This window comes from Sarcophilus harrisii, chromosome 4, assembly GCF_902635505.1.
Source record: "Sarcophilus harrisii chromosome 4, mSarHar1.11, whole genome shotgun sequence".
NCBI classification, from domain to species: Eukaryota; Metazoa; Chordata; class Mammalia; order Dasyuromorphia; family Dasyuridae; genus Sarcophilus; species Sarcophilus harrisii.
In genome coordinates this window covers 415,928,251-415,955,196 of record NC_045429.1, presented here as the reverse complement: position 1 = coordinate 415,955,196, position 26,946 = coordinate 415,928,251, and the positions used below count along the sequence as shown (strand labels likewise).

At 36.3% G+C, this 26,946-nt stretch overlaps 1 protein-coding gene across 4 annotated transcripts in view; it reads right to left on the bottom strand.

Annotated features, from left to right (window-relative positions):
* The window catches only part of MAGI3 (membrane associated guanylate kinase, WW and PDZ domain containing 3), a 213,284-nt gene extending 191,683 nt beyond the window's left edge, over positions 1 to 21,601 (bottom strand). For all 4 annotated transcript variants that reach the window (XM_003769791.4, XM_023503475.2, XM_023503474.2 and 1 more), the window contains exon 1: positions 21,286 to 21,601. In XM_003769791.4, coding sequence (XP_003769839.1) covers positions 21,286 to 21,601 — 316 coding nt within the window. The remainder of the gene's footprint in view (positions 1 to 21,285) is intronic.
* Positions 21,602 to 26,946: the final 5,345 nt, after the last annotated feature.

Below are 26,946 nucleotides of genomic sequence, written 5' to 3'. Positions count from 1 at the left end.
AATCTTTAGGCTTCTTGATCTCTCCACAACCTTTGATCACCCTTTTTTTCTTAATTCTATTTTTTCTAGATTTTCTTAATGCTACTCTCTCCTTATTCATCTCCTACTTATCTGAGCATTCTTCAGTCTCTTCTGCTGGATTTTCATCTAGGGTATTTCAACTAACTGTGGGTATCCCCATAGGACTCTTATCTGGGTCATTTTTCTTCTTACTCTATATTCTTTCACTTGTAATCTCATAAGCCTACATGGATTCAAATATCAACTCTATACTCATGATTCTCAAATCTACTTACCAATTTCTAACCTCTCTTCTGACCCCCATTTGCACATTTCCAAATGCCTGCTGGATATATCAAAATTGAATGTACTATAAATATATTAAATTCAACATGTCCAAAATTGTACTCCTCTTTATTCCAAATCTTCCCCATTTCCTAAATTTCCTAATGCTGTCAAGAATACTACCACACATATATGAATGTTATGGAATATTATTGTTCTGTAAGAAATGACCAGTAGGATGAATACAGAGAGGATTCGTGAGACTTACATGACTGATGCTAAGTGAAATGAGCAGAAACAGGAGATCATTATATACCTCAACAACAATACTGTATGAGGACATATTCTGACAGAAGTGGATTTCTTCGACAAAGAGATCTAACTCAGTTTCAATTAATCAAGGATGGACAGAAGCAGCTACACCCAAAGAAAGAACACTGGGAAATGAATGTAAACTGTTTGCATTTTTGTTTTTCTCTCCAGGTTATTTTTACCTTCTGAATCCAATTCTTCCTGTGCAACTATTTGGTTCTGCACACATATATTGCATCTAGGATATACTATGACATATTTAACATGTGAAAAGGACTGCTTGCCATCTGGGGGAGGGGGTGAGGGAAGGGAGGGGAAAAATCGGAACAGAAGTGAGTGCAAGGGATAATGTTATTTAAAAAATTACCCAGGCATGGGTTCTGTCAATAAAAAGTTATAAAAAAAAATACTAAAGGGAAAAAAAAAGAATACTACCACACAAGCTAGATGTCATCCTCAACTTCCCACTCTTCACTACATACATGCAATTACTTGTCAAATCTGGTCCATTTTACCTTCATAACATCTCATATCTCCTTCTCTCCTCTGCTTCTGTGTTTATCACTCTAGTGCAAGCCTTCATCACCTCACATTGGAGGATCACCTCACACTAGCAGCAAGCTAGGTCACTCTCTGCCACAAGTTGTCCCCACTGCATAGCTTCTTCTTAGCTGCGGAAGAGATCTTCCTAAAGCATAGATCTGATCAAGTCATATTCCCCATCATACTCACTCAATAATCTCCAATGACTATCATCTACATGATCAAATAAAATATACTTTTGTATTCAAAACCTTTCATAACCTTCACTCCCAGATACCATTCCAGTCTTCTTAAACCTCACACATACTTATATACTATTTAATATGGTGACAGTTACTTCCTGGCTGTTGTTCAAACAAAACATTGACTCTGGGCATTTTTATTGACTGACCCCTAGTCTTAAAGTTTTCTCTGTCCTTATCTTTGCCTCCTGGTTTCTTTGAAATATCAGCTAAAATTCTACCTTCTTCAGGGAGCCTTCCTTGCTCCTTTCCCTTCCTTTGTATTCCCAGTACTAAGTAAAGTGCCTGGCACATATTGATGTTTGGTAAATATATTAATGACTTTAGCAATCCAACTTTATTCTTCAACATCAATCAAGTTATATTTTGATGATTAAATACTATAAATCACGGTTACATCTGAGTGTTATATCTGCCCTGGTCAGACCGCATTTGGAATACTGTGTCCAGTTCAAAATGTAGAAGTATTTTTAAAGAGACGCTTTTTATTTTCTTTAGAAATATTAAGAAATAAAGCCCTTCCTAGAGACCTGTGAAAGGTAAGTTGGGGGAGAAAAAAGTTCTTAGTGAAATGGATTATAGATAATACCAAACTTTTTTTTAACAAAGATTAACTAGTCTTATTTACAACATTACCCTCTAAATCCCCATTTGGTTATTGATCCATTTAAGAGCAGTCTTCTTTTAGCCTGCCTACATGAAATGATTGACAAGTTAGTATCTACCTTTCTATACTAAAAAATGGAAAAGGAGAAGAAAGGCATAATCCATCAATTTTAACTGGAATTAGAAATGGCTTAGTTGCTCAATTCTGTAATGTTAATCCAGACTGTATTTTAAGGTATTGTTTCCTTGTTCAAAGCTTGTATAAACATTATTTGAAATTGAATTGGGTCAGAGTAATGTCAGGAGACATGAGGGACTGTGCCAGTTGGTACACCTTTCCAAAGTAAAGATGGCCTGGGTATAGATTTATATTAAATTAGATAAAACTGTTTCCTGGCAGAAGAGTCTCAGTATTAGTATTAATATATTTTTTTTTCAACAAAGACATTACACTATTTAGCAAAGACAGAATAAATTAACAACAGTCCAGAATAACATTAATTAGTATAGCAAAAAACTTCAAGTTCATACCATACAAAGATAAGCCTGAATATATTTAGCCATTCAAAGAAAAGATTTAGTGGAAACTAAGTATCTTTCATCATTTGAAAGGCTACCTATTTGTTCTTCTTGGTCCTAGAAGACAGAATTAGATGAAAGATATGAGACAAATTAAAGTTTGATGTAAACAAAAACTTCTTATTTATATCATGGAATATGCTAGCTCATATATGGTGTTCTTTACAAGAGGCCAAATGACCATTTATAGATAAGAATGTAGAGAAGATTCTTCTTTTCAAGTTTGTTTTAAATTAGATAGTCATAGAGGATCTCCTTCCAAATCTAAAATTCTGAGATTCTGAAAAATTATGGTAGCAAATAAAATTATTTCTTAATATGAAGCCTTAAGGGAATCTTCATTAAGAGTCAAAATTTGGAATTCGTTCTTTTTAAAAGAAATAATGATCAATTATATACTTCAACAACAATACTATATGATGACCAGTTCTGATGGATCAGGCCATCCTCAGCAACGAGATCAACCAAATCATTTCTAATGGAGCAGTAATGAACTGAACTAGCTATGCCCAGAAAAAGAACTCTGGGAGATGACTAAAAACCATTACATTGAATTCCCAATCCCTATATTTATGCACACCTGCATTTTTGATTTCCTTCACAAGCTAATTGTACAATATTTCAGAGTCTGATTCTTTTTCTACAGCAAAATAACGTTTTGGTCAGGTATACTTATTGTGTATCTAATTTATATTTTAATATATTTAACATCTACTGGTCATCCTGCCATCTGGGGGAGGGGATGGGGGGGGGTAAGAGGTGAAAAATTGGAACAAGAGGTTTGGCAATTGTTAATGCTGTAAAGTTACCCATGTATATATCCTGTAAATAAAAGGCTATTAAAAAAAAAAAAAAACAGTTTTAGGAAAGTTGCAGAATATAAAATAAACCCACATAAAAAAAAAAAGAAATAATGATCAATAACTATTTTTTCTCTAAGTTTAACAAATATTAAAGAAAATACTTGAAAATAAATTAATTTAGAATCTCATTTTAAGAATAAAAATAAAGACATGAGAAATCATCGATCAATAGAGAGCCAATCTTTTAGAGGGAAAAATACTGACAACAGTAGTATAACTCTTGGCAAGTCATTTCTCAATGTTCCAAATAATTTTCTTAGACTAAAGGATGGTGGCAGAGCAAGTGCCCACCTGAATGGGTAAAAGTTTCCTACACAGACACTCATCAACAGAGAATTAAAAATAAAGGCATCAAATTTCTAAAGACAGCATTATTTTACTCGACCAGAGTTTCTTAACCTGGGTTTATGATCTTTTTTAAAATTTTGATAATTGTATTTCAACATAATTGGTTTCTTTTGTAATTCTATATATTCTATTTTATGTATCTTCAAATATTATTCTGAAAAGGGGCCTTACTCCATATGTTCACTAGACTGTCAACAGGGTCCATGACATACAAAAAAGATTAAGAACCCATGTAACATTTTCTGTTATTAGAGAATAATATTTCAAAGTATTCCTTTTATTTAAGAAAGAGAAACACAGATTTATAAGATTCCATTTGGTTTGATAGTCCAAATAGTCAACTGAATCTGAAATCTCATCAATGTGACTATTCTCTTTCATGTATGCAAACTGCAGCTCAACTATACCCTCCCATTCCTTTAGCATTCTATCTTAGTAGTTATTCACTTATTTTCCCCCATTCTGTGGTTATACACTTTAAACCTTTATTCTGACATAATTTCTTGTTTGAAATGTGTTATAGCTCATACCCACAATACACTTCTCCACTTTCCTTTGGATTACCCACAACTATATTTCTTTGGACATTATGGCTATCAGCCAAATATTACTGGATGACATGTAGACCTCTGTTTCAAGAAGCTTGGGATCATTAAAAGAATTGTGATTTCCCAAAGGCAATCTAGCCTACTTTCTTCCCACTGTTCAATTCAGAGGTCCAGTTCATTGTTTATTTCTTTTTCTTTTCTTTTCTTTCTTTTTTTTTTTTTTTTTTTTTTTGCTGAGGCAATTGGGGTTAAGTGACTTGCCCAGGGTCACACAGCTACGACGTGTTAAGTGTCTGAGATCAGATTTGAACTCAGGTCCTCCTGACTTCAGGGCTGGTGCTCTATCCACTGTGCCACCTAGCTGCCCCCAGCTCACTGTTTATTTATGCAATGCATATCTTTTAATCAATAAAAAATTAAGGGTAAAGTCTGTATTTACCATGTCTATCAAGTATTTACCATATGCTAGTACTAAGAGAAAGGAAAACAAATGCTACCATAGAACTCTTCAGAAATTCAAGGAACTAACATTCTATGAGAGGGAATAATAAATATTATAATAATAAACATACCAAATACACAATAAATTTAAGACATTGGGAAGGATATGGGGATGGCAACTTCTCCCTCCTCAGAAAATGGTACTTAAGCTGAACATTAGAGGGAGCTAGGGATTCAGAGGCAAGGGCATTCATTCCATCCTTCAGCCAAGGCAAGAAGGTGGAACGTGGAATGTTGTACAAAAGGAACAAGTAAACCAACTCTTGGAGAAGCACTAACCACAGGAGGAAATTAGAAAGGTTTTTCTGCAGAAAATGATACGTGAGCTAAGCTTTAACAGGAACTAGGGATTGACAAAGATAAGGAGGGAGACAGACTGAGCAAAGGCAGAGATAAGGAAAATGAAGTGTTTTTTATAGGGAACAGCAAGTAGACCTGCAACAGAGCATGCTGGCGGAGGAGGGGAACTCAGTCTAGAAAGTGGCTGAAACCAGATTGTGAAGGACTTTAAATGTCACAACTGAGTGTTTTTCTCCTAGAGGCAAGAGTCACTGAAACTTCTTGAACAGAAAAGTGACATGGTCAAACTTGTGTCTTAGGTCTTATCAATTCAGCACCTATACAGACAATGAATCCCTATCCATTGCATAAAAAAGAGTGAATCAGAAAGACCAATTAGGAAACCACTACAAGTAGCATTTTTACTATTCAGTCGTTTTACCCTCAGTGTGTTCAATTCTTTGTGACCAGATTTGGGGTTTTCTGCACAAAGATTGGATATGAGGCAGAGGGAGAGAAGGAGAAGTCAAGAATGACAGGTTAATGACCCAGAGGTCTGAGCAGATGGGAGTATCCTTGAGAGTAATAAGGAAGTAAGAAGAAAAAGGTTTGGTTAGGGGAATATAATGAATTTTGGTTTGGGGTCAATCTAACCTTAATTAAAGTGTCACGTAGTTCAAGACGTCCAATAGGCAGTTGGAAATGTAAGACTGGAGCTTAGGAGAGACGTTAAGACTGGACATATAAATCCAAGAATCATCTGCAAAAAGATGAATCAATATAATTTGGACGTAAGGTTGAATTCATGGCAAGAGATGAGGAGAACCTAAATTAGGAGAGTTGCTATGTGAGTGGAAAGAGGAGAGGGATGTGAGAGTGGAGAAAGAATCAATAAATCTCAGTAACTGACTAAATATCATGGGTGAAGGAAAAGGAAAAATAAAAGATGACTCCTAGATTGTAAACCTAGGTAACTTGAAAAAAGGGTAGTTTCCATTATGAATCTGAGTGAATAAAAAAAATTTCATTTCCCTTGGTAAAAATGCAATGTTATACTACAGAATTAGTTTATAATGAAAAGTAATAAATTCTACTTTGAACAAGGTGAGCCGTTTATAGAAAATCCAGGTGATTTTTCATATAAGATCTCCATAAGATCTAACAAATGACTCATCCCAACCTGTTTTCCATAATTATTATCTCTCTTCCTTTACAAAAAGATTAAAAGTTCTCTAACTAGGTACTTTATAAATTCCCTTGGATTATTATTATTACAATTGATTTATATTGGTAAAATGTCCATGAAATTGTTATAATTGTAGGTACATACGACCATTTTTTGGTCATAATTAGTTTGTTAAAATAAGTGATGCTGGATTTTTTTAAAGTATATGTCATACCTTGTGGTGGGTTTTATGTTTTTTTCAGATTTATATTAATTTTAATTTTTTTGCTAATGAGTCAAATGCATTACAAACATAATATTTGGCTCCTGGAGTTTTTCTATTCACATTGTTATAGTTCTAGTATATTTTGTTTTCCTTCTGCTTATTTCACTTTGCTTTCTCATAAAAGTCTTTCACCTGGCTCTCTGTATTATTCATACTTTTCATTACTTATAGCACAGTCATATTCCATTACCTTTGTGTGCCACTATTTACTTAGCAATTCTTCAATCGTGAGAATCTATTTTGTTCCTAATGCTTTGCTGCTAAAAATATTTTGGTGTACAAGTAGCCTTTCTATCTTTGACCTCCTGAGAGTATATGCCTAGCAACAGGATTACCAAATCAAAATGTGTGTATAATTTAGTCACTTTTCAAACATAACTCCAAATTGCTTTCCAGAATACTTACACTAATTTACAATTCAACAACAGCATATTAATATACCTATATTCCTACAACTTCTCCAAAATTAGTAATTCTCATCTTTTGTCATCATGGTAAATTTTCATAGTAGAAAACAAACCTCAAAGTTGTTTTAATTTGCATGTCTTTGATTATTAGTGATTCAGAGAAATCTTTCATAGATTTGTTAATAATTTAGATTCTTCCTTGAATAACTGTTGATATGCTTCAACCATTTATCCACTGGTGAATAGTTTTTTGTCTTAGATATTTGTATTTAATTCCTATATATCTTGGATATTGGAATCTTACAAAAGATAAATGAAGTAATGGTAATAATTTCTTCCCTTATCAACACCTTTCCTTCCTATCTTAGCTTCACTGATTTTGTTCATGGAAAAGGTTTTTTAAGTGTATGTGAACTGAAATTCCTTTTTTTATCTTTTTGGATCACCTCTATGTGCTGTTAAGAATTCTTTTATCCACAGTTCTGAAAAATAACTGATTTAGTTCTCTAACTTTTCAGAGTTAGAGATCCTTTACTATTAGATCAATATCTAATTTGAACATATGGTTTAATGTATTAATTTAACTCAATTATCTACCAGACTTATATTTAGTTTTCTTAGTTCTTGTAAAGTAACTTCTTTCCTAAGCAATTTTTATGTTCTTAGATTTCACTTTCTTAACTAGTCTATTCCACTGATTTACTTTTTTTTAAACAATAACAATAGCTTTGATGAATATTGCTTTATAATACAATTTTAGATATGTAAATACTATTCTCCTTCCATTTCTAGTGGACTGACTCTGATGTTTTATGTATTTTGCAGTTATTTGAACGGGACTTGTCTTTCTATGATTTCCTCCTAGTTTTCATTATTACTAAAGAAATACCCATTAAAATATATGGGTCTATTTCATGTCCTACTACTTTACTGAAGCCTTTACTCAATTAGTTTCTTTGTTAGGGCTCTCAAATGTGCCTTTGATTGGGCAGTGTGCCTCTACTGGATCTGTATCCTAAAGAGATCATAAAAAAGGGAAAGGGACCCATTTGTGCAAAAAATGTTTTAGCAGTCCCTTTTGTAGTGGCAAGGAAATGGAAACTGAGTGGATGCCCATAAATTGGAGAATGGCTGAATAAGTTATAGTAATATGAATGTTATGGAATATTATTATTCTATAAAAAAATGATCAGCAGGATGATTTCAGAGAGGCCTGGAGAGACTTATATGAACTGATGCCGAGTGAAATGAGTAGAATCAAGAGAACATTGTACACAGCAACAAGATTAAGAAATAATCAGTTCTGATGGATGACTCTTTTCAACAAGATGATTCAGGCCAGTTCCAATGGTCTTGTGATGAGAGCCATCTGCACCCAGAGAGAGGACTGTGGAAATTAAGTATGAATCACAACATAGTATTTTTACTTTTTTAAAACTGTTGTTTGCTTGCATTTTGTTTTCTTTCTCATTTTTTTTTCCTTTTTGAGCTGATGTTTGTTATGCAGCATGATAATTGTGGAAATATAGAAGAATTGCACATTTAACATATATTGAATTGCTTGCTGTCTAGGAGAGGGGTGGGGGAAAGGAGAAAGAAATCTGAAACACAAGATTTGACAAGAAAATATTGAAAACTATGCATGTTTTGAAAATAAAAAAGCTCTAATAAAAAATTAATTTTTTTTGCTGATTTTCAAGGTCCTTTTTAGAAGTAAGCTATCACATTGTCAGCAAACTGGAAAGTTCTGTGTTCTTTGCCTATTTTTATGCCTTTTATTTCTTTTTCTTGTCTTATTGTTACCTCTAGTATTTCTAGAACTACACCTAACAAGGAAGGAGACCCTCTTTGCTTTACTCCTATATTTACTAAACTTTGTTTCCCTATTAGACATGCTAGCTTTTGAGTTCAAATCTGTATTTTTTATTAAAAAATTTCTTCTTATACCAATAGTTTATATGGCATTTAACAAAAAATAATAATACAATGAAGTTGGGCCAGATGATTTCTAAGATTTTTTCCAACTCAGTCCAAAATCCTAAAATGTAGCTTTACAGTATTACATAGAGCAAACCTATTTTAAGCACCATCGCCAACAAATCTACCTGAATATAATTTAAGATATCTTTGCTGATAGATCCTCATGATGGAAATCCATATACTAATTAAAATAGCATTAAACCTATTAAATTAAAATAATTTCCTTAGAGTTAAAAAAAAAATCCAAGTATTTGGTAGTTAAAGAATATCCAACCTAAAGAGAATTATCAACATTTCTTCTTAATCTTCACCCTAACTTTCATCTCCACAGTCTGAATGGATTCACAATCCAATCACATTCGATTCACAAACAAACAAACAAACAAAAAACCAGAACAGAACAGGATAAAACAAAACAAAACAAAGCAAAAAAACCAGCAATGTTGACTTCTCCACTTCTACTCAAAGAACTTATTGGCCAACTACCTCTATAACTCTTCCTCCTCAAAAGGTGACATTCTTGGAGGAGGATTTTGGGAAGATGACAGAGTAGGTTGGTAAATTTCAAGCCCTCCCGTTTCCCCCACAAATAGAACAAATTTGCACCTCAGAAGGAGCAAAGATCAGTGAAAAATCAAGAAGACTTGGGGCAGAACTGGGGTCTTGAGGATAAAACCAGAGACAATCTAAAGAATGACCCCAGGCTAGGGATTAAACTGTGTGAAGTGCAACCACCTCTGAGTTAGGATCCACAAATGCACCTAGTGGGAACCTTTCAGGCTGATTGGATGTGGCCAAAGTCTTAGTAGGAACCATAGAGGTTTTCAGCTCCCTAACTATCGAGTTGAAGTCTGAGTCCCAGAAGAATCTAGGCTGATTGGAAACATCAGGCCTAGTTGTGCTGCTGAGTAGCTGCCCTGGGTAAGAAGGAATCAATACTTGGTGAGTGCAGAAGCAGTGGGGCAGGATCACTGCTGGCTGTGGACATTTGCAGGAGGGAGAAGCTCTTGGTTTGAGATTCCTGGTCAGAGTGGAAAGCTGAAGGGAAGCTTGAGCCACTATCCCCTACCCCATGATTTGAGGTGCTTACACTAATACCTCTCATTAAAAAAAAATGAACTGGCAAAAAAGAAAGAACCTCACCATTGGAACACATTATGGCAACTGGGAAAACTGGAGTTCACCTTCAGAAGAGGACACTTTAGTTAAAAAAGCTTCTAACTCAAAGAATAACATGAAATGGCTCCCGGTCCAAAGAAAATTAAGAACTCAAAAAAAAAAAAAAAAATTAAATCAAATGAGAGATACTGAGAGAAAACTAAAAATAAATAAAAACCATCCGAGGGGGAAAAAAGATTATGAAAAAAGAGTTAAATAACTAGAAAATGAGTCTCAAAGATGAAAATAATGCTTTGAAAATTAGAATTGGGCAAGGGGAAATCAGGGAAGCTATGAGAGACCAAGAAATAACAAAACATATTATAAAGAATGAGAAACTATAACAGAATGTGAAACATCTTATTTAAAAAATGACAGATCTGGAGAACAGATCAAAAAAAGAAAATATAAGAATAATTGGATTGCCAGAAAGTTGTGACCAAAAAGAGAACCTTGACACAATAATGCAGGAAATAATCCAAGAAAGTTAAAAATAGAACAAAAGCCACTGAAAACCACCTAAAAGAGATCCCTTGTGGAAAACACACAAATATTATTGCCAAATTTTGAAAACTCCAGATCAAAGAATATTTTGCAAGAAACAAGAAAAAACAATTCAAATATGTGGGAGCTACAATTGTACAAGCCTTATCAGCAGCTACAAGAAAAGACCACAGATCTTGGAATCATATCTACCAACAATCAAAAGAACTAGGCCCGTTGCCAAAAATATCAAATACAGAAAAAATATCTATAATTTTAAATGAGAAAAAAATGGACCTTCTATGAACTTGCAGATTTTCAGGACTTTATATCAAGCAAATCTGAAATTAACAATTTAACATATCAATATCAAATATCAATTTTAAGGAACTCAATAAGAACAAACTGTTTAAACACAGACAAATTGTTTAGGGTTTTTTTTTTTTTAAACATGGGAAATGTCTATTATATATTTAAGATTCACATCAACAATAGGACAGCTTGTTCCAATGGTCTTGGGATGGAGAGAGCCACCTGCACCCAGAGAGATGACTATAGGTATTGAGTGTGGATCACAACATAGTAGTTTCTCTTTTTGTTGCTTGCTTGTGCTTTGTTTTCTTATTTTTTTTCTTTTTGATCCGATTTTCTTTGTGCAGCATAATTGTGGCAATATGTATAGAATTGCACATGTTTAACATATATTGGATTATTTGCCATCTAGGGGAGGAAGTGGGGTGAAGGGAGGGAGAAAAAAAATTTTGGAACACAAGATTTTGCAAGGGTGCTGAAAGGCATCTATGAATGTTTTTTGAAAATAAAAAGCTTCATTAGAAAAAGGGCAGCTCAAAAGAAAGATTGGCAGAGTTAAAGTAAAAATAGGAATCATGTTATACAAATGAGGTGCAGAGGAAGAATAGATACAGAGGCACAGAGAAGATATGAGAGACCAAGAAATAACAAAACAGATTATAAAGAATGAGAAACTGGAACAGAATGTGAAACATAAGAAAAATGACAGATCTGGAGAAGAAATCGAGAAGAAAAAAAATTTAAGAATAATTGGAGTGCCAGAAAGTTGTGACCAAAAAGAGAACCTTAACAATGATGCAGAAAATTATCTTGTCCTGGAATGATAGAACATGAAAGGGAAATAGAAATAGAAAAAATATCCTCTGATCAACACCTCAAAGAGATCCTTTGTGAAAAACATATAGGAAAATTATTGCCAAATATCAAAACCCCCAAATCAAAGAGAAAATTTTGCAAGAAACAAGAAAAAAAAAAAAAAAAAAACAATTCAAATATGCTGGAGCTACAATTAGAATTGTACAAGACTTAGCAGCAGCCATAATAAAGGATCACAGGTCCTGGAAGTATATCTTCCAACAATCGAAAGAACTAGGCCTACAGTCAAAAATAACTTACCTACAAAACTATCTGTAATTTTTAATGAGAAAAAATGGACTTTCAACAAACTTGCATATTTTAAGGATTTTCTATCAACCAAACCAAAACTTAACAAAAAATTTAACATATAAGAGCCAATACCAAAGATCAACTTTAAGAAACTCAACATGGACAAACTGTTTATGTTATTTTTACATAAGAAATGTACATTATATATTTAAGATTCACATCAACAATAGGGTAGCTTAAAAAATAAAATAGTGGAATAGTTAAAAATAATAATCATGTTATATAAATGAGATGCAGAGGAAGAATAGACACATAGGCATTAGAAGGGGAAGGAGGGCTCGTAGTTCCAAAAACTTACTCACATTGGGAATGGGTTGAATAAGCAATACTATACATATACCATGAAGGATGTAGCACTCTCCAAAATCTATAAAGAAATAAGGGGGACGGAATGGGCAGATGAGGAAGCAAAGGGTGAAGGAAGAAGACAAGGGAGGGATCCTTGGGTGGGGAGAGGTTAAATAATAGCAAGACAAGTTATGGAGCACAGATTAATTAAAGAGTCAGTAGGGATAGGAAAGATGTGTGTATATGCATGTATACATACATCTATATATGTATACATAAATATATCTTTTCTTAACTGCAGTTTGCTTGGTGGGAAGAGGGGGAATGAAAGGGAGTAAAAAGAACAAAGTAAACAAGGTATGCAGAAGAGAATCAAAAAACAATTTACAAGGAAGTAAATAAAAATTAGACATTCATGAATGTAATTTCTTATACTTAAATACTTTCTTGATCCGATAAGCTGTTGTTAAATATTTTGAATCCTTCCTGATGTTCTGCTAGGCACACGAAAATGTTCTCTATTGTTTTGCTTTATTTTGTTTTGTATTCTTTTCTTTCTTTTTTTTCTTACTCTTGTTTTTTTCAAATAAAATAATTTTTTAAAAGGTGGCATTCTCAAGATACATATAGGCATACCTCAGAGATATTGCAGATTCAATTCTAAACCACTACAATAAAGTAATGACATGAATTTTTTGGTTTCCCAATGCATATAAAAGTTGTTTTCACTATAGTATAATCTATTAAGTGTGTAATAGTTTTATGTCTTAAAAAAAAGTGCATACCTTAATTAAAAAAAAACTTCATGTTTAAAAAATGCTAAACACTACCTGAGCTTCAGCAAGTTATAATCATTTTGCTGGAGGACGGGGTAGAGAGGAAGGGAAGGGTAAGGTGTCTTACCTCAATGTTGATGGCCAATTACTGATCAGGGTGGTAGCTGCAGAAGGTTGGGATGGCTGTGGCAACATTTTAAAGCCAACAATAAAGTTTGACACAGAGACCCACTCTTTTTTTTATATGAACCCTTGGAGGTTATTGTAGGATTATTAATTGGTCTAATTTCAATGTTGTTGCATCTCAGGGAATAAGGAGGGTCAAGAAAAGAGAAAAAGGAGGGGAATAGCCAATCAGAAGATCAGTGAGAACACACAAAACATTTGTCAAATAAATTTGGGTCTTATATGGGCTCTCTATTCTCACCTATCACTCATTCAAAATCTTCAAGATCCAAGAAATTCCATCTCCTTTCTGGAAATTTCCTCAACTAAAAGATGGAGGAGAGCAAAAAGAGTAAGGAACCAAAAAAAAAAAAAAAAAAAGTGTTTTTTTTTATTTAGTTTCTAAATTTAAAAAAAAAAAAGTGAAATATTCCTTCAATATTTTTCCAAAATTGGTACTGTGGGCTATCTCAAAGGAGTTCAATAGAAAAAGCCCATTGCTAAACAAAAACAAACAAAAAAATCTGTTACAGGACATTCTTAGCTCAAAGATTCTACTGTTACTTATACATCAAAAATAGAAAAATTGTACATACTGTAAAATATTTATGACAGCAGTTCTAGAAAAAAATTTAGGAAAAAAGTCAGTGTCTATCAATTGGGAATAGCTAAACAAATCATGAAGAATTCAGAGAAACATGGGAAGACTAGTATGAAGTAGTAACACAGAGTAAACAGAACTAAAAAAAAAATTAAAACAAAAACAAACCCCAATAACCATAAACTAAGACTAACAATATAACTGGAAGAAATAAAAATTAAACACTTATTATACTAACCAAGCTTGGACAAAGAAGAACTGAGAAAACATACTTCCATCCTTTTTTTCCCCATTGTAAATGTGGAGAACTCTGAGTGTGGAATAATACTGTATGTACTATCAAGCACAGTCAATGTTTTCTTTAGTCTTGCTATTCCTCCTTCACACCCTTGTCCTCCCCCTGTCCCTTCCCTCTTTCTGTATGATGCTTTGTTACAGGAGACCTCTTGCTGGATAGGTAATGGAGATGATTTAAGAAATAGATGTGATACAAAGGAATCAATTTTTTTTTTAAAAAAAGTAACTAAACATAATAGTTTTTTATCCTTACTACCAAAAATTAGCATTCAGATAATATAAAATGTAATTTAAAAGTGGCAAATATTTTGAAGCGTTTTATAAAGAAATAAAGCAACAAGTACTAGTTATAACACAAGCTGAAGTACTGACTTCGCACAAACATTTGATACACTGTAAAAAGGGTATATGAAAGTATTCATTTATAAAAACTATGCACTAATTTTATAAATCAAACCCATGAATGAATGTGGAAAATTTATGTTGTCATTTTGCTAGAAAATAGCAAAAATCTATCCGGAATAACAAGGTGTTTTTTTGTTTTTTGTTTTGGTTTAATGAATTAAAATTTAAGTCCCAGAATAGAAACAACCAATGTTCCTGAGAAATACAAGAATACTTATAGAAATTAAGTATAGTAAGAAACTAAACAATTTAGCAAAGTAACTTGTACAAAGTAGACGTTAATGTTTGTTGCATAAATCTTACTAAAAGAAAATCTTCTGGAAAGTTAAAAGAACCTAACAGTGTTTGTTTTCTACAATTAAGAAAAAAAATGAATTACAGAAAGAAGCAGAAAATTAAGATAAGGCTACTTGCTGATTTAAATTTGCATCTTTCCAAGTATCTACCAAAATACTCTGTAAGATGATCATTCTTAATTATAAAATTTTAAGAAATCATTCTCTTGTCAACAATGATTTGCTGAATGGCCATTTAAAGCAAAGGCTTGGGGCAGAATGGAGGATATCAGTTAAAAACCCAATGAAAATAATTATAATGAATGAAATGCATATGTAGCTGAGGCTGCATGATACCAAGGGACAGCAACATGTTCCAGACAAATCAAACCAAGAACTTCTAGCATCACCTTGACCACTATCTCCCCTCAGACTTTGATGAAGACAATTTCTGACCTTGTCTGACGCCAAGAGCATTAGAAATAAATAGTACTGTTTCCCAACCCAGTGCCTTAGCCATTATGCTGGGAAGAATCCTTATGAAGATCCAGTCTGGCCACTACTCCAGCAGGTACAGTAGCTCAGCTACTGATGACCCAAAAAAGAAAGTTCTCGCTACCAAATTCCTTAGCACTGTCAAATGGTTCAACATCAGAAACTGATAGATTTTATTAGTGGAAAATATACTAAAGAGGAGACATTTCATCTGCTTTACTTCAGTACTCTAAGGACCATTCACTTTGTATTCAACTTGTAACTAAAACCTTCCATAGATATTGTATCTCCTCCTCTCTCCCCCACTTCCCATTAGAATGTGAGAGCTCCTTGAGAGCTGGGTCTGGCTTACTTTTTTATATATATTCTGAGAATTTAGCACAGTGCTTTGCACAAAGTGCTTAATAAATGATTTATTCATTATTTATTCATCTACCCTTCTTTGGAAACATGAAATACTAAAAGATAACTAGAAGTATTAGCACTGTAAGAAAAATTCTTTTAAAAATAGTTATGAATGATTTTTGACTATAAAAAAATTCTTACACTGAACAGTAAGACTCTGATTCAAATCTAAACTGAAGGAATAAACTAGAGAGATAATAAAAAGAAACTACAATTAGAACTGTCTTGGGCAAATCCATTCTTTTAGAAAAAAAATAAAGTTTATTTTTGTTATCAGAATTTTGAAAGCAGGAATGGCTCAAATTTAAGTGATATCATATATTCCTTAGCATCCATGAGCTATACAAGCAATTCTAGTACCTAATAATCTACAAATTAAAATTACTAAGCCATTAAAGAAGAAGGTAAGTTTATTAAAAGAAATATACACACTTAAAAATTAATCAAATATTTTCCCTTGAAGATTCTTAATCTAACATTGCTTTTTTCTAGATGAGAGTCAATCCATAAATTCTAACAAAAATTGTATGTCTTTCCCACCTTCATTATTCCCTTGCTCAAACATCCCAACTATCTAAACAAAATCCATCTAAATGCCATAAACTGCCTACCAAAATACAAAAGTTAAACAAACAAATTTTTAAAAACTCTCAGAAAATGCTATATGGGGGGAGGAACTATCAAATTTTTGTCTTGTCAATGTACAAATTTAATTTCAACTAGATCTTGTACTATACGAATTAAATGAAAGTATAATCCCATACTTGAGACATCCAAATTGTAGTGGAACTTTGTAAAGATGAATGTTCTGTACTTATGTTCCACTGAATTATCATGCACACACTGAATTTGGCTATTAGATCTCAATTAGCTGAGTTCAGTGTATGCATGGTAATCCAGTGTCGGACACAAAACATCCCCTAAAATTAAGTCTACATAATTTACCATCACTGACTAAATGAAGACCTCACATTTACACTGCCTGTCACAAGCTTTGCTCTTTAAAGCAAAATCATCAGGGGAAGAAAAATTGTTCACTAGTCTACACTAAAGTAAAAGAACAAATCTTGGTTTTACCATGAAAGGCAGACATTTGGCCCCTTTTACTTGGGTACAATAACAAATTCAAGGAAAAAAGGGGCATCTTTTTTCTCCTGGTATATAAGCTATGTTTGACTGAAGAACAACTTGAGAGAACAAGCAAAACCAAAGATGTTACTGAAATAGTCAAAATGATACATTGCTAAATATTGAACAAAAGCTAAATAATAATATATAAAATACATATTTTAGTCACCTGGGAAAAATCTAACAGAAATAATTATTTTTAAAAACAAAAAGTGTCAGCTTCAGCAACTTAAAAAATGAATGGAAAATAAACAGATAAGACAAAAATAAATTTATAGGCGACTCTGGAATGAAATAAATAGGGAAAGAAAGAGCTTTGGGCAAGAAATCTTCAGAGGTCACTTTGGCTTAGCCCCAAACTCCTGTGAACATTCACCTGAAAAAAAGAGAACCCCAGGTACATGCTATAGCAAATTCATTTTTTCATTAATACTGACTAAAGTATCTCTGAGGATAATCATTGCTACCATTTCAAGTTCTCCCACCCCACCACCACAAAAAGCTGAATGCTTCCACTGTATATTTTTGTATTTAATAAAAGAATTGCTGATAGATACATAGCACTCTGCTTTGTCTAAGTATACTTTACAATACCTTTAAAAATGATTTTTTTCTTCATTAAGTCTTGGGTAAAAAGGAAAACCAAAATAAAAATGGCAATTCCCTTTTAAAAGATTAATCGCTTACATCATTTAAGCTCTTCAAAATGAATCACAGGGGACAGAAACTGAATTCACTGGCACAGGAGAATTTCAGATGAGGGAACTCCCTTTAACAATGAGGATCCCCACCCTCTACCCCCCACTCCCTTTCCACAGCTTAGAGAGCTAAGCAGAGTTAGAGAGTTGAGATTTCAATGGTTTGGCCAGACACAGCTAATAGGTTGCAGAGAGAGCAGATGGGTTAAACCCAGGTCTTTCTGACTTTATTTACCACATTTTCTGCTACAATAAATGCAAATATTGTAAATATTACCATTAACTTTCAATTAAGATACTATGCAAAGTACTAAAAGATACCACACCAATGCACACCAGTTTTGCAAATAAACACTATGAATTCTTAATTTCTCATTCTTTTAAAGTTGTTCATTCAGAACAAAAAGTCTGATTTATTATGCAATGTGTAACAGTTAAAGCAGAACCATTTAAAAACTATGGGCTACATAAGTAATGCAGTGGATCCAGCACTGGTACTTTAGTCCAGAAGACCTGCGTTCAAATTTAAACTCAAATACTAAGTAGCTGCACGACCCTGGGCACATCACTTAACTCTGTTTGCCTGTTTATCTGTAAGATGAACTAGAGAAAGAAATGGCAAACCACTACAATATCTCTGCCAAGAAAAACCCAAAAATAGAGTCAGACATATAACCAAAGAAAATTTTAAAAATAAATGCTAAAATGACTAACACATTAAAATAAAGAATATTAATGTTTCAAACAGCTAATAAAGTCACAATTTGCCTAAAAAATAGTAACAATACTTTTGCAAGATTCCTTGGGCACATATATTTAAATTCATGAAAGATATCCATATACTCTCACATTCCACTGGTCTCTAAATGATTACAGGATGAACAGCCATCATAAAGGGTGTTTTATCCAATCTCATTTAAAGACTTTAGAAGGAAACAGAACTCAAAAGAAAAGATAAACAAAAGGAAACCAGGAGCAGGTAAGTGCCAAGGTGTATAGAGGTCAACCTGAGTTCAAATCCAGCCAAACTCAGACAATTACTAGCTGTGTGATCCTGGATAAATCATTTAATCCAGAATGTTTAAAAAATAAATAAATAAAAAGATAGTGATAAAAATGGAAAGTTAATTTGACAAAAATCGACATTTTTTTGTCAGATTTTGGACAAAAATGGACATAAAGTGACTGACTGAAGGTTAGTACAGAACTCTGAAGCTACAAGTAGGCAATGTTATTATTTGTATTTAATATCAACTGGATTATTTACTAGTACTTTATGCAATTCAATATATTCTAAAGCAAAATATGTTTAACACTGCCGACTAATGTTGTTCAGTTGAGTCTGACTCTTTCTGACCCAATTTGGAATTTTCTTGAAAAAATGACTAGAGTGGTTTGTCATTTCCTTCTCCAGCCAGGAAACTGAGGCAAAGAGGATTGAGTGATTTGCCCAGAATCACACAATTAGTAAGTATCTGAGGTACATTTGCACTCCAATACCTGTCCTCTATCCACCCTATCCACTGAGCCACCTAGCAATAACTCACAGGTGAGAATCACGAACCTTGGAGTCATTAGCACCAATCACCAAGCAATTGAGAACACCAGCAAAGCCTATGTTCTTTCTTAAATTCACTTAAAAAAAAAAAAAAAAAAAAAAAAAAAAAAAAAAAAAAGCTAGAAATGAGTTTAGAACACAAAAGAGTCTAGTGTTAACCAGAGAGGGCTTTCTATTTGCTACAAAAGAAGAAAAAGGAAAATTGGGGGGAGGAATCTTGCTTCTTTACCAATCTTCAGCTCTTAAAACATTTTCAATTTTAAGATTTTTAAAGTAAAATTTACACCTGCCATTCTCATCAATAGCTAAGAACAACAACAAAGACTTTTGGATTTATGAAGTACTTTTTATGTTATCACCTGATTTTTCACAATAGACCTGTGGGGAAGGTACTACTGGTATCATAATCCTGGTTTTATAGATGAGAAAACAGAGGTTTAAAGAGATTAAGAGACTTGCCCGTAATCACACAGCATGAACCCAGATATCTCCTGACTATGAGTACAGCCCTCCTTCTACTACAAGCTCTGCATAGTAACATTAATCCTGTCAAATCAGTCCCTTAATTATGAGAGATCAGGCCAAGGGAACAGCATTCTAGTATGATGTTCTGTATATTACCTAAGCTCAGATGTGCTTGACTGACAATTTGAATTACAACCATAACTATACCTTTTTATCTTTTAAAAGGTTTATGAGTCAAGGAAGGAAACTGCTATATTAATGCCCCCAAAGCAGTGAAGTAAAAACTATGTTTTAAACTGCATTTAGTTACAAAAAGTTTATACCAAACAAAGCAAAAAGCTTTAGTCTGAAACAAAGCCAAAAATCTAGAATAAAATGAATCTGATCTATTCCCTGCTGAGAAAAGAGATTCAGAATCAATGTAACAAGACTGTGGAAGAACATATTTTTCCAAATACAAGTTTAAGTTACACCAGTAACCAGTATTTAGTTCAGGATCTGCCAAACAGATCAAGTTGATCTTGGGAGGAGATGGTGAAGGGGGAGGAAATATCATCTTCTCTCAGATTTAGATTCTGAGTTAAAGAGATAGGCTGCTGGCTAGTACAGGCCACAAATAGCCCATTACACTCTGATGCTTGGCACATTCAATACAGTGTGTGTATATGTATATATATATATATATGGGTCTGACTTTGTAGCAACTTGTAGCCACAATTCAAACCCACAAACATCTCAGAATAATAAATATAAAGACCGATACATATTTTCTTAATGATAAAATTAACAAATGTTTTATCAAGAATTAACTATATAATGAGTACATATCGAAGATTGCATTATATGCAATGTGATCAGTGCTTTGATACAGCCAAATATACTAGGAAAGCAATCTGCTTTGCAGCAGATTTTATAGTGTAAAACATACAAGAGGACAACTAAACAGGGGCCTCTTCTTTGCTGACCTTCTAAATGGCAAAAATAGGGGAACTGACTCATTTATAAAAGATTTCATTCGGCAAGATGTGGAAAAAAAAGGTCTCTATCCAAAACCTAAGCGCATTATTCAAAAGCTCCCTGCAGAACACAACTGACACGATATAATATAAACTCTGCAAGACATTTACAGATGGAACACTATACTTCAGAGATTGGTATGGTTAGATTGTCAGCTTCAAGATGCTAAGATGTTGCTAGAGAGCAGGAGACAGGGATCCTGATGGGATATAACCCTGAAGTGGTTAGGCAAGATCATGTAAACTAGGTGGTGCTTTCAGCTTTTTCTTGGCATCATGAGTCTAAATGGGAAGAACCTTGTTGTTCCCACCCGCCCCCCCCATACCATGACTATTTCAAAGAAAATGTCAAGATTAGGGGAGAAACCAGAAGCACTAAATGCAAAGCAACTACCCAGCCCGGACTCTCCCTCCGGAAAATTCTGAACGGAGCAAGGATTTGGGGAAGCCCGCTTTTGCCCCCGGCTTGGTGGCTGCCTGGGCTGGTCACCTATCGGCCACGGCGTTTGTGTTTGCCAAATGGGCACGCACCCCCCTTTCCAACAGTCGGTACGAACACTCCGGGGAGGAGGAAGACGGGCAGCGGAGCTGTCCCGAAGGCACGGGAGGAGTCCCTCGGGACAGAGGGGAGGACGCACAGGTGAGGTACCTGGTTTCACGGTCTTGAGGCGGATGGGCTCTCGGAAGTGGCGGATGACGGCCAACGTGTCCCGGTTGGTGAGCCCGCTGACGGGCGTCCCGTTCACCTCCAGCAGCACGTCGCCCGGACTGGGAGCCTTGCCCGAGACCACGCAGCAGGTGCCCCCGCCGGGCTCCTCGCGGAGCCGGCCCAGGTAGGGGAACTCGCCGCGCTCCGCGCCTCCTCGGATCTCGGCGCTGAAGTCCCCTGGGGGCCCGGCCCAGGACAGGGCGCACTCCTGCACCTTGCTCAGCCAATGCTTCTTCTTCTTCAGCGTCTTCGACATCCCGAACCCCGCTGGACCATGGGGGGCGCGGCGACGAGCCCGGTCCCCTCAGCCCGGGAGCCCCTCCAAGCCCGGGCCGCCCGGGCCCCGACGGGGCGCACAGCGCGGCGCGGCAGCTGCGCGGCGCCGAGAGGGGGGAGGGGGGCCCCGGCTCCCGCAAGCCCCCTCGGGGGGCCCCCTCGCACGCGCGCGCGCACCCTCGCGTACACACTCACACACACCCCTCGGGGGCGCAGCGGGGCGGACCCGGCTCGGGAGCTGCCAGCCCGGACCGAGGGGAAAGAACGGAGGAGGAGGGCGCCGTCCCTGGGCGGATCCTGAGGAGATCGCGGCCGGAGGGCGTCTCCGCGGTCCGCTAGTGCCCGGACTCCGCGCCGGAGCGGCGGGAAAGGGGGGCGGGGGGAGGGGGAGGCGCAGGGCGGGGGCGATAGAGGGAGCAGGAGGGAGAGAGGGAGGGAAGAAGACGCCGAGCGCGCGCCCCGTGCGCGCGCCCGCTTCTCGCTCGCTCCCGCGACGGAGCCCGAGCCTCTCGCTCCACGCCCGCCCGCCGGCCGGAGCTGCCCTGAGCCGGCAGCCTTCCACCTCGCCTCAGCCTCCGCCTACAGCAGCAGCAGCAGCAGCACCTCTTCTGCCTACCCCCCTCCCCCCAGCCCTTTCTGGCCCCTCTACGAGAACCCCGCCCCCTCCCGGCGCGCGGCGCCCGGCGCGCTGCCGTCACAGACCGGGCGCTTGGGAACTAGCCCGGCCAGTCGACATTTGCGCCGGGGATTGGCCCCGGGCGCATAGGTGGGTGGAACCCCGGTGAGGCATCGGACAACCGATTGGTCATTGGGGACGGAGGAGGCGGGCTCGAGAATGAGTGAAGTTCAGGGTGGGAAAAGAGAAGTTTGGAAGTGGCAGAACCGGGGGAAAGAGAGAGAGATGGAGCCTAGTCAGAGACGGGCTTCTGGGAGAGAAAAGGAGCGAGAGCCTCCTGGGAGAAGAGGGTGTAGCCCCTGCGGTCGCTGGGTGCGTTTGGGTGGGGGTCCAGGGGGGGCGCATGCCGGGTGCGGGCCGAAGTGCGAAGAGAGACCGGGGCCGGGAGGTGTGCGGGGCCGGGGGCGGTCGGAAGGGGCCGCGCAGGAAGCCTGGAGAGCTAGTGTCCGAGTTAGGCTGAGATCCAGTCAGACTTCCATACCCCTGAGTGATGCTGCACCAGTCCCTTAACCTTGCCCCGCCTCCAAATCACAGCCCGGCTAAGTACCTCGTTTCTGATAAGCTTCTTCCTACCTCCCCCAAATCTATTGTGCTTTGTTTTTCCACTACTAAGGGACGCGGCATACCCTAAAGCCTTGAAACAAAGGCAGGTTGACTCTTATTACTTAATAATGAATGACTATCTGACCTTAATTCAAATCTGCTTCCACTCTGCCCAGAAACTACCATCTTCTCGCCTTATTACCATATTTACTTATAACTTATAACTTGCTTGTATAACTTGATCAAATTTACTTATATACCTGCCTAACTTTATGTGCCTAAATCATCCCTGATGATATGCTGCAACCTACTTGCATCCAACATGTGTCTTGTTTCTCCAAAGATTCGATTTCCCTCAATTTTGATTCTTGGGAGAAGGTATTGTTCCAAGATTTGTTATGATACTGAATTATCCAGAATTATCCTTAAAAACAAAGAAACAGGGTTTTTGTTGTTGTTGTTGTTGTTTGTTTGTTTGTTTTCTTTTCCACTGAGGAATAGTTTAGAATCATCAGAAGCCCTATGTAAGGACCCAAGTATAGTCGTGGGTTTTTTCCTCCAATTCAGTTGTGAATCCAACTTGTTCATCTGTGGTGCTTATCTCAGATGTATGTGCTGAAGTATTGAACTCAACAGACTGGCAAGGCAGCTACAGGTACATAGAATTTTTGATCCAGTTAGTTCAAAAGAATGGGGGGAAAGCACAGAGGATATTAATATCCCGAAGAGGCTATCAAAAGAACATGCCTATTTTTTTTTTATCTTTATAAAATTTTTGTGAGAGTGATCAACATATATACTAAAAGGGATCCTCCATGAAAATACGAGGTGAAAACATTTTGGCTTTTCGCAAAGAACTCTCTAAAGCAAAGCACTTCTCAATAGTCACACAGAAAAAGGCACAAAAGATAAGATCTTATACGATTTATTTGCCTTTTATAAAAGAAGAGGAAGAGGAGGAAGCATCTTTTCCCTTAGAACAGGAACTGCTTTAAAGTCTCTCCACCAAGGTGAAAAGAACATGCATATTGTAAGATCATACAAGATTCCTTCCTAAATGCAACTACAAAGTTAAGTTTCCATTCAACACTTCTATTAACTTAACAAGGAATAAAACAAGAGCTATGCTTTGCAAAGGTATTCTTGGCCATCATTGAGGCTATCTTATGCAAGATTCAAATGGATAAGAAGGATGTTTCCTATATTATGAAGCTCTCCAGGAACTTCTGTTTGTGGATTGTGTGTTGATTGCATCATGCAGTGGAACATTGCAGGACTACCTCAGTGAGATTTGTGAATATTTAAAAAAAAAATTACTGTAACAATCCATACTGGAATGTGAACACACTGAAATATAAGGGGTAAGGGGTTGAACCAAATAATAGCTAAGGAATATTCTAAGTAAAAAAAAATTGCAATAAAATGTGAGAGCTTTAATTTCAAAGACTATTTTGTCTTTGTATCTCCGGGACCTAACATAGTGCCTGGCACATAATAAGCCCTCAATAAAATATTTGGGTCTTTGTTGTTCCAATTTAAGTGTGCAGACATGAGCTATCAGTTTGCTAAATGCTGACAGAAATGCCAACATGATACATTTAATAGCTTTTTTATGCTTTTACGTCTAAAAATCTACAGCAATTCAATTTTAAATAGTTTTTATATTTCACTTACCTTAATTTATAACTTGTATATTTAGTATAAAACTTTTATTTTTGTAATTAGCATAAGGCAAACTATGTTTATCATCTTGGTATATATAATTCTCCTGAATCCATGCTTACCATCCCTATATATTTCACCTTCTATAATGTACACGTGGAAAGGTTTTATTCTGTTATTACTAGTGTACCTAAGTTGACTTGATTAGTAATGACAGACTTGGATCCACAGAAATGTTCTCAGGTCTGCAGAATCTTCTGTAGGCTTTCTCAAACTTAGAGACACTGTGCTTCTAATGCATTCCAACATCAGTAATCTTAAAAAAAAAAAAATCAGTATTAATGATCTGAGTTCTATTTTCAAATTTTATTAGCATTTTTATTTGCCTGGGCCTGTGGGATAATTTGTATGCTAATTCTAAAATACGTTGAATTACAAAAGTAATAACATGGAAAGTATTTGTTAAAGAAATACGTACTGCTAAAAACTTGTGATGATATATGTGTTATGTCTGTTATGCAGAAACTTGCATTTATCTGCAAATGATCAAATAAATCTTGTCCAGTTTCATAAAACCATTTAGAACAGACTACATCATAATACATTATGAAAGAGGAAAGTAGAGGAAAAAAGGAATATATTTATATGTATGTATGTGCATACATACATACATATGTATGTATGAGACCTGTATTTCAATAGAGTTGTTGATTCTTCCTCTAAAGACACAAATTTCAACATATCCATGCTCTCTTATCCTGGGTGACTTTTATCAATTACTTTCTGTAACTTCAACAGGAGGTTCCCCCAACATTCTGGGAAGTTTTCCTTTACATCTTTTGACAATGTCAACAAAGTGCTATCCCTTGTTCTCCATACATGCTTGGCCAATCTCCTTTTCAGATCATATATTTCTTTGGTAATATCCTTTACACAGTTTCTCTTGAATAATTCTTCATCGATAAAATGCTACATCCTCTTCTCACCATGCACTTCTTCATTGCCTTTTGATTGATCCTCAACTCTGATTTTTCAAATCCTCTGGTCGGTCATGCAAGACACACACACACATACAGACAGACAGACCTACTCTTCAGTTTATGCTACCAATGGACTATGGGAGATCTTGGCCTTTTTAAGCTGAGTTCTTCAACAGGTCTCATTTTGACTGAGGCCATACTCATTTAGTGATTAAGGATAGGTAGCAATTAAGGCAAAGAATCTTCTCTTTAGCCTATTCCAAAAAATCTAAATACACAAATGAATGAATAAATCTGAGAGGGAAGGCACTCAGGGTTTCTGTCCAAAGCAGAAATGGTTGCTATTTATATTCAATCTGAGTCAATCAAGATAAACTATGAAGAAAGAAGGGAGGGAGGGAGGGAGGAAGGAAGGAAGAAAGGAAAGAAGGAAGGAAGGAAGGAAGAGAGGGAAGGAAGAAGGAAGGAAGGAAGGAAGAGAAGGAAGGAAGGAAGAGAAGGAAGAGAGGGAGGAAGAGAAAGAGAGAGGGGAGGAAGGAAGGGAGGGAGAGAGGAAGAGAAAGAGAGGGATGGAAGAAAGGGAGGGAGGGAGGAAGAGAGAGAGGGGGGAGGAAGGAAGGGAGGGAGGGAGGAAAGGGGGAGAGAAGGAGGAAGGAGAGGGGAAGGGCAGGAGGAAGGAAATGAGGAAGAAGAAAAGCAGGAGAGAGGGAAGAATGGAAAATGCAAACTGCACAATGACCATCTGCAAACAGGAATATCTGGAAGACTTCACCATTTATCTCTATGTAGGTCTCTCATTTGGATTCTAAGAGAAAAGAAAACAATTATATTATAATTCTCTGTTTTATGACTTGCTTGATATTAGTAATCGGAGAATCATCAAAAATCTCTGTTATATCTTCCAAGGAATCATGTTATTTTCACATTTGTTTAGAAGACTCTGGTAAAGGAGAGGCTATATATGGTGACAAAGATAGAAAATCACCTGGTTCCAATTGGGCAGAATAAAAAATATAATTCATGAAAAATACATGAAATGTAGGGTCATTGAAGCTATAACTAGAGGGATCTTAGAGACCAGGTAGTTTAACCTTATTTTTAGGGAAGTGAAACCAAGAAAGAGGAGTGAAGTGGCTTAACTACACAAAGCTAAGATTCCAAATTCAGTCTGGTTTCCATTATACTTTTCTATCTCTCTGACTTTGACAGTTGAGCTTTGGTGACTGGAAGTTTAAAAAGGCAACAGAATTGGGTCTCATTTGGGCAAAGTTTGTTTATTTGACTAAGCTCAATTGCCATAGCCTTATAGAATCATTCCCAAATATTTGTCCTATAAGTTTGGGAGGAAAAGCATAAAGGCCAAGTGACATATTTGAATCATAATTACTGCCTTGTCACATTTCCATAAGACACTCTAGGAACTAAAGAACCTTTTTTTTTTTTTTTAATCAGCAAATATTCAGA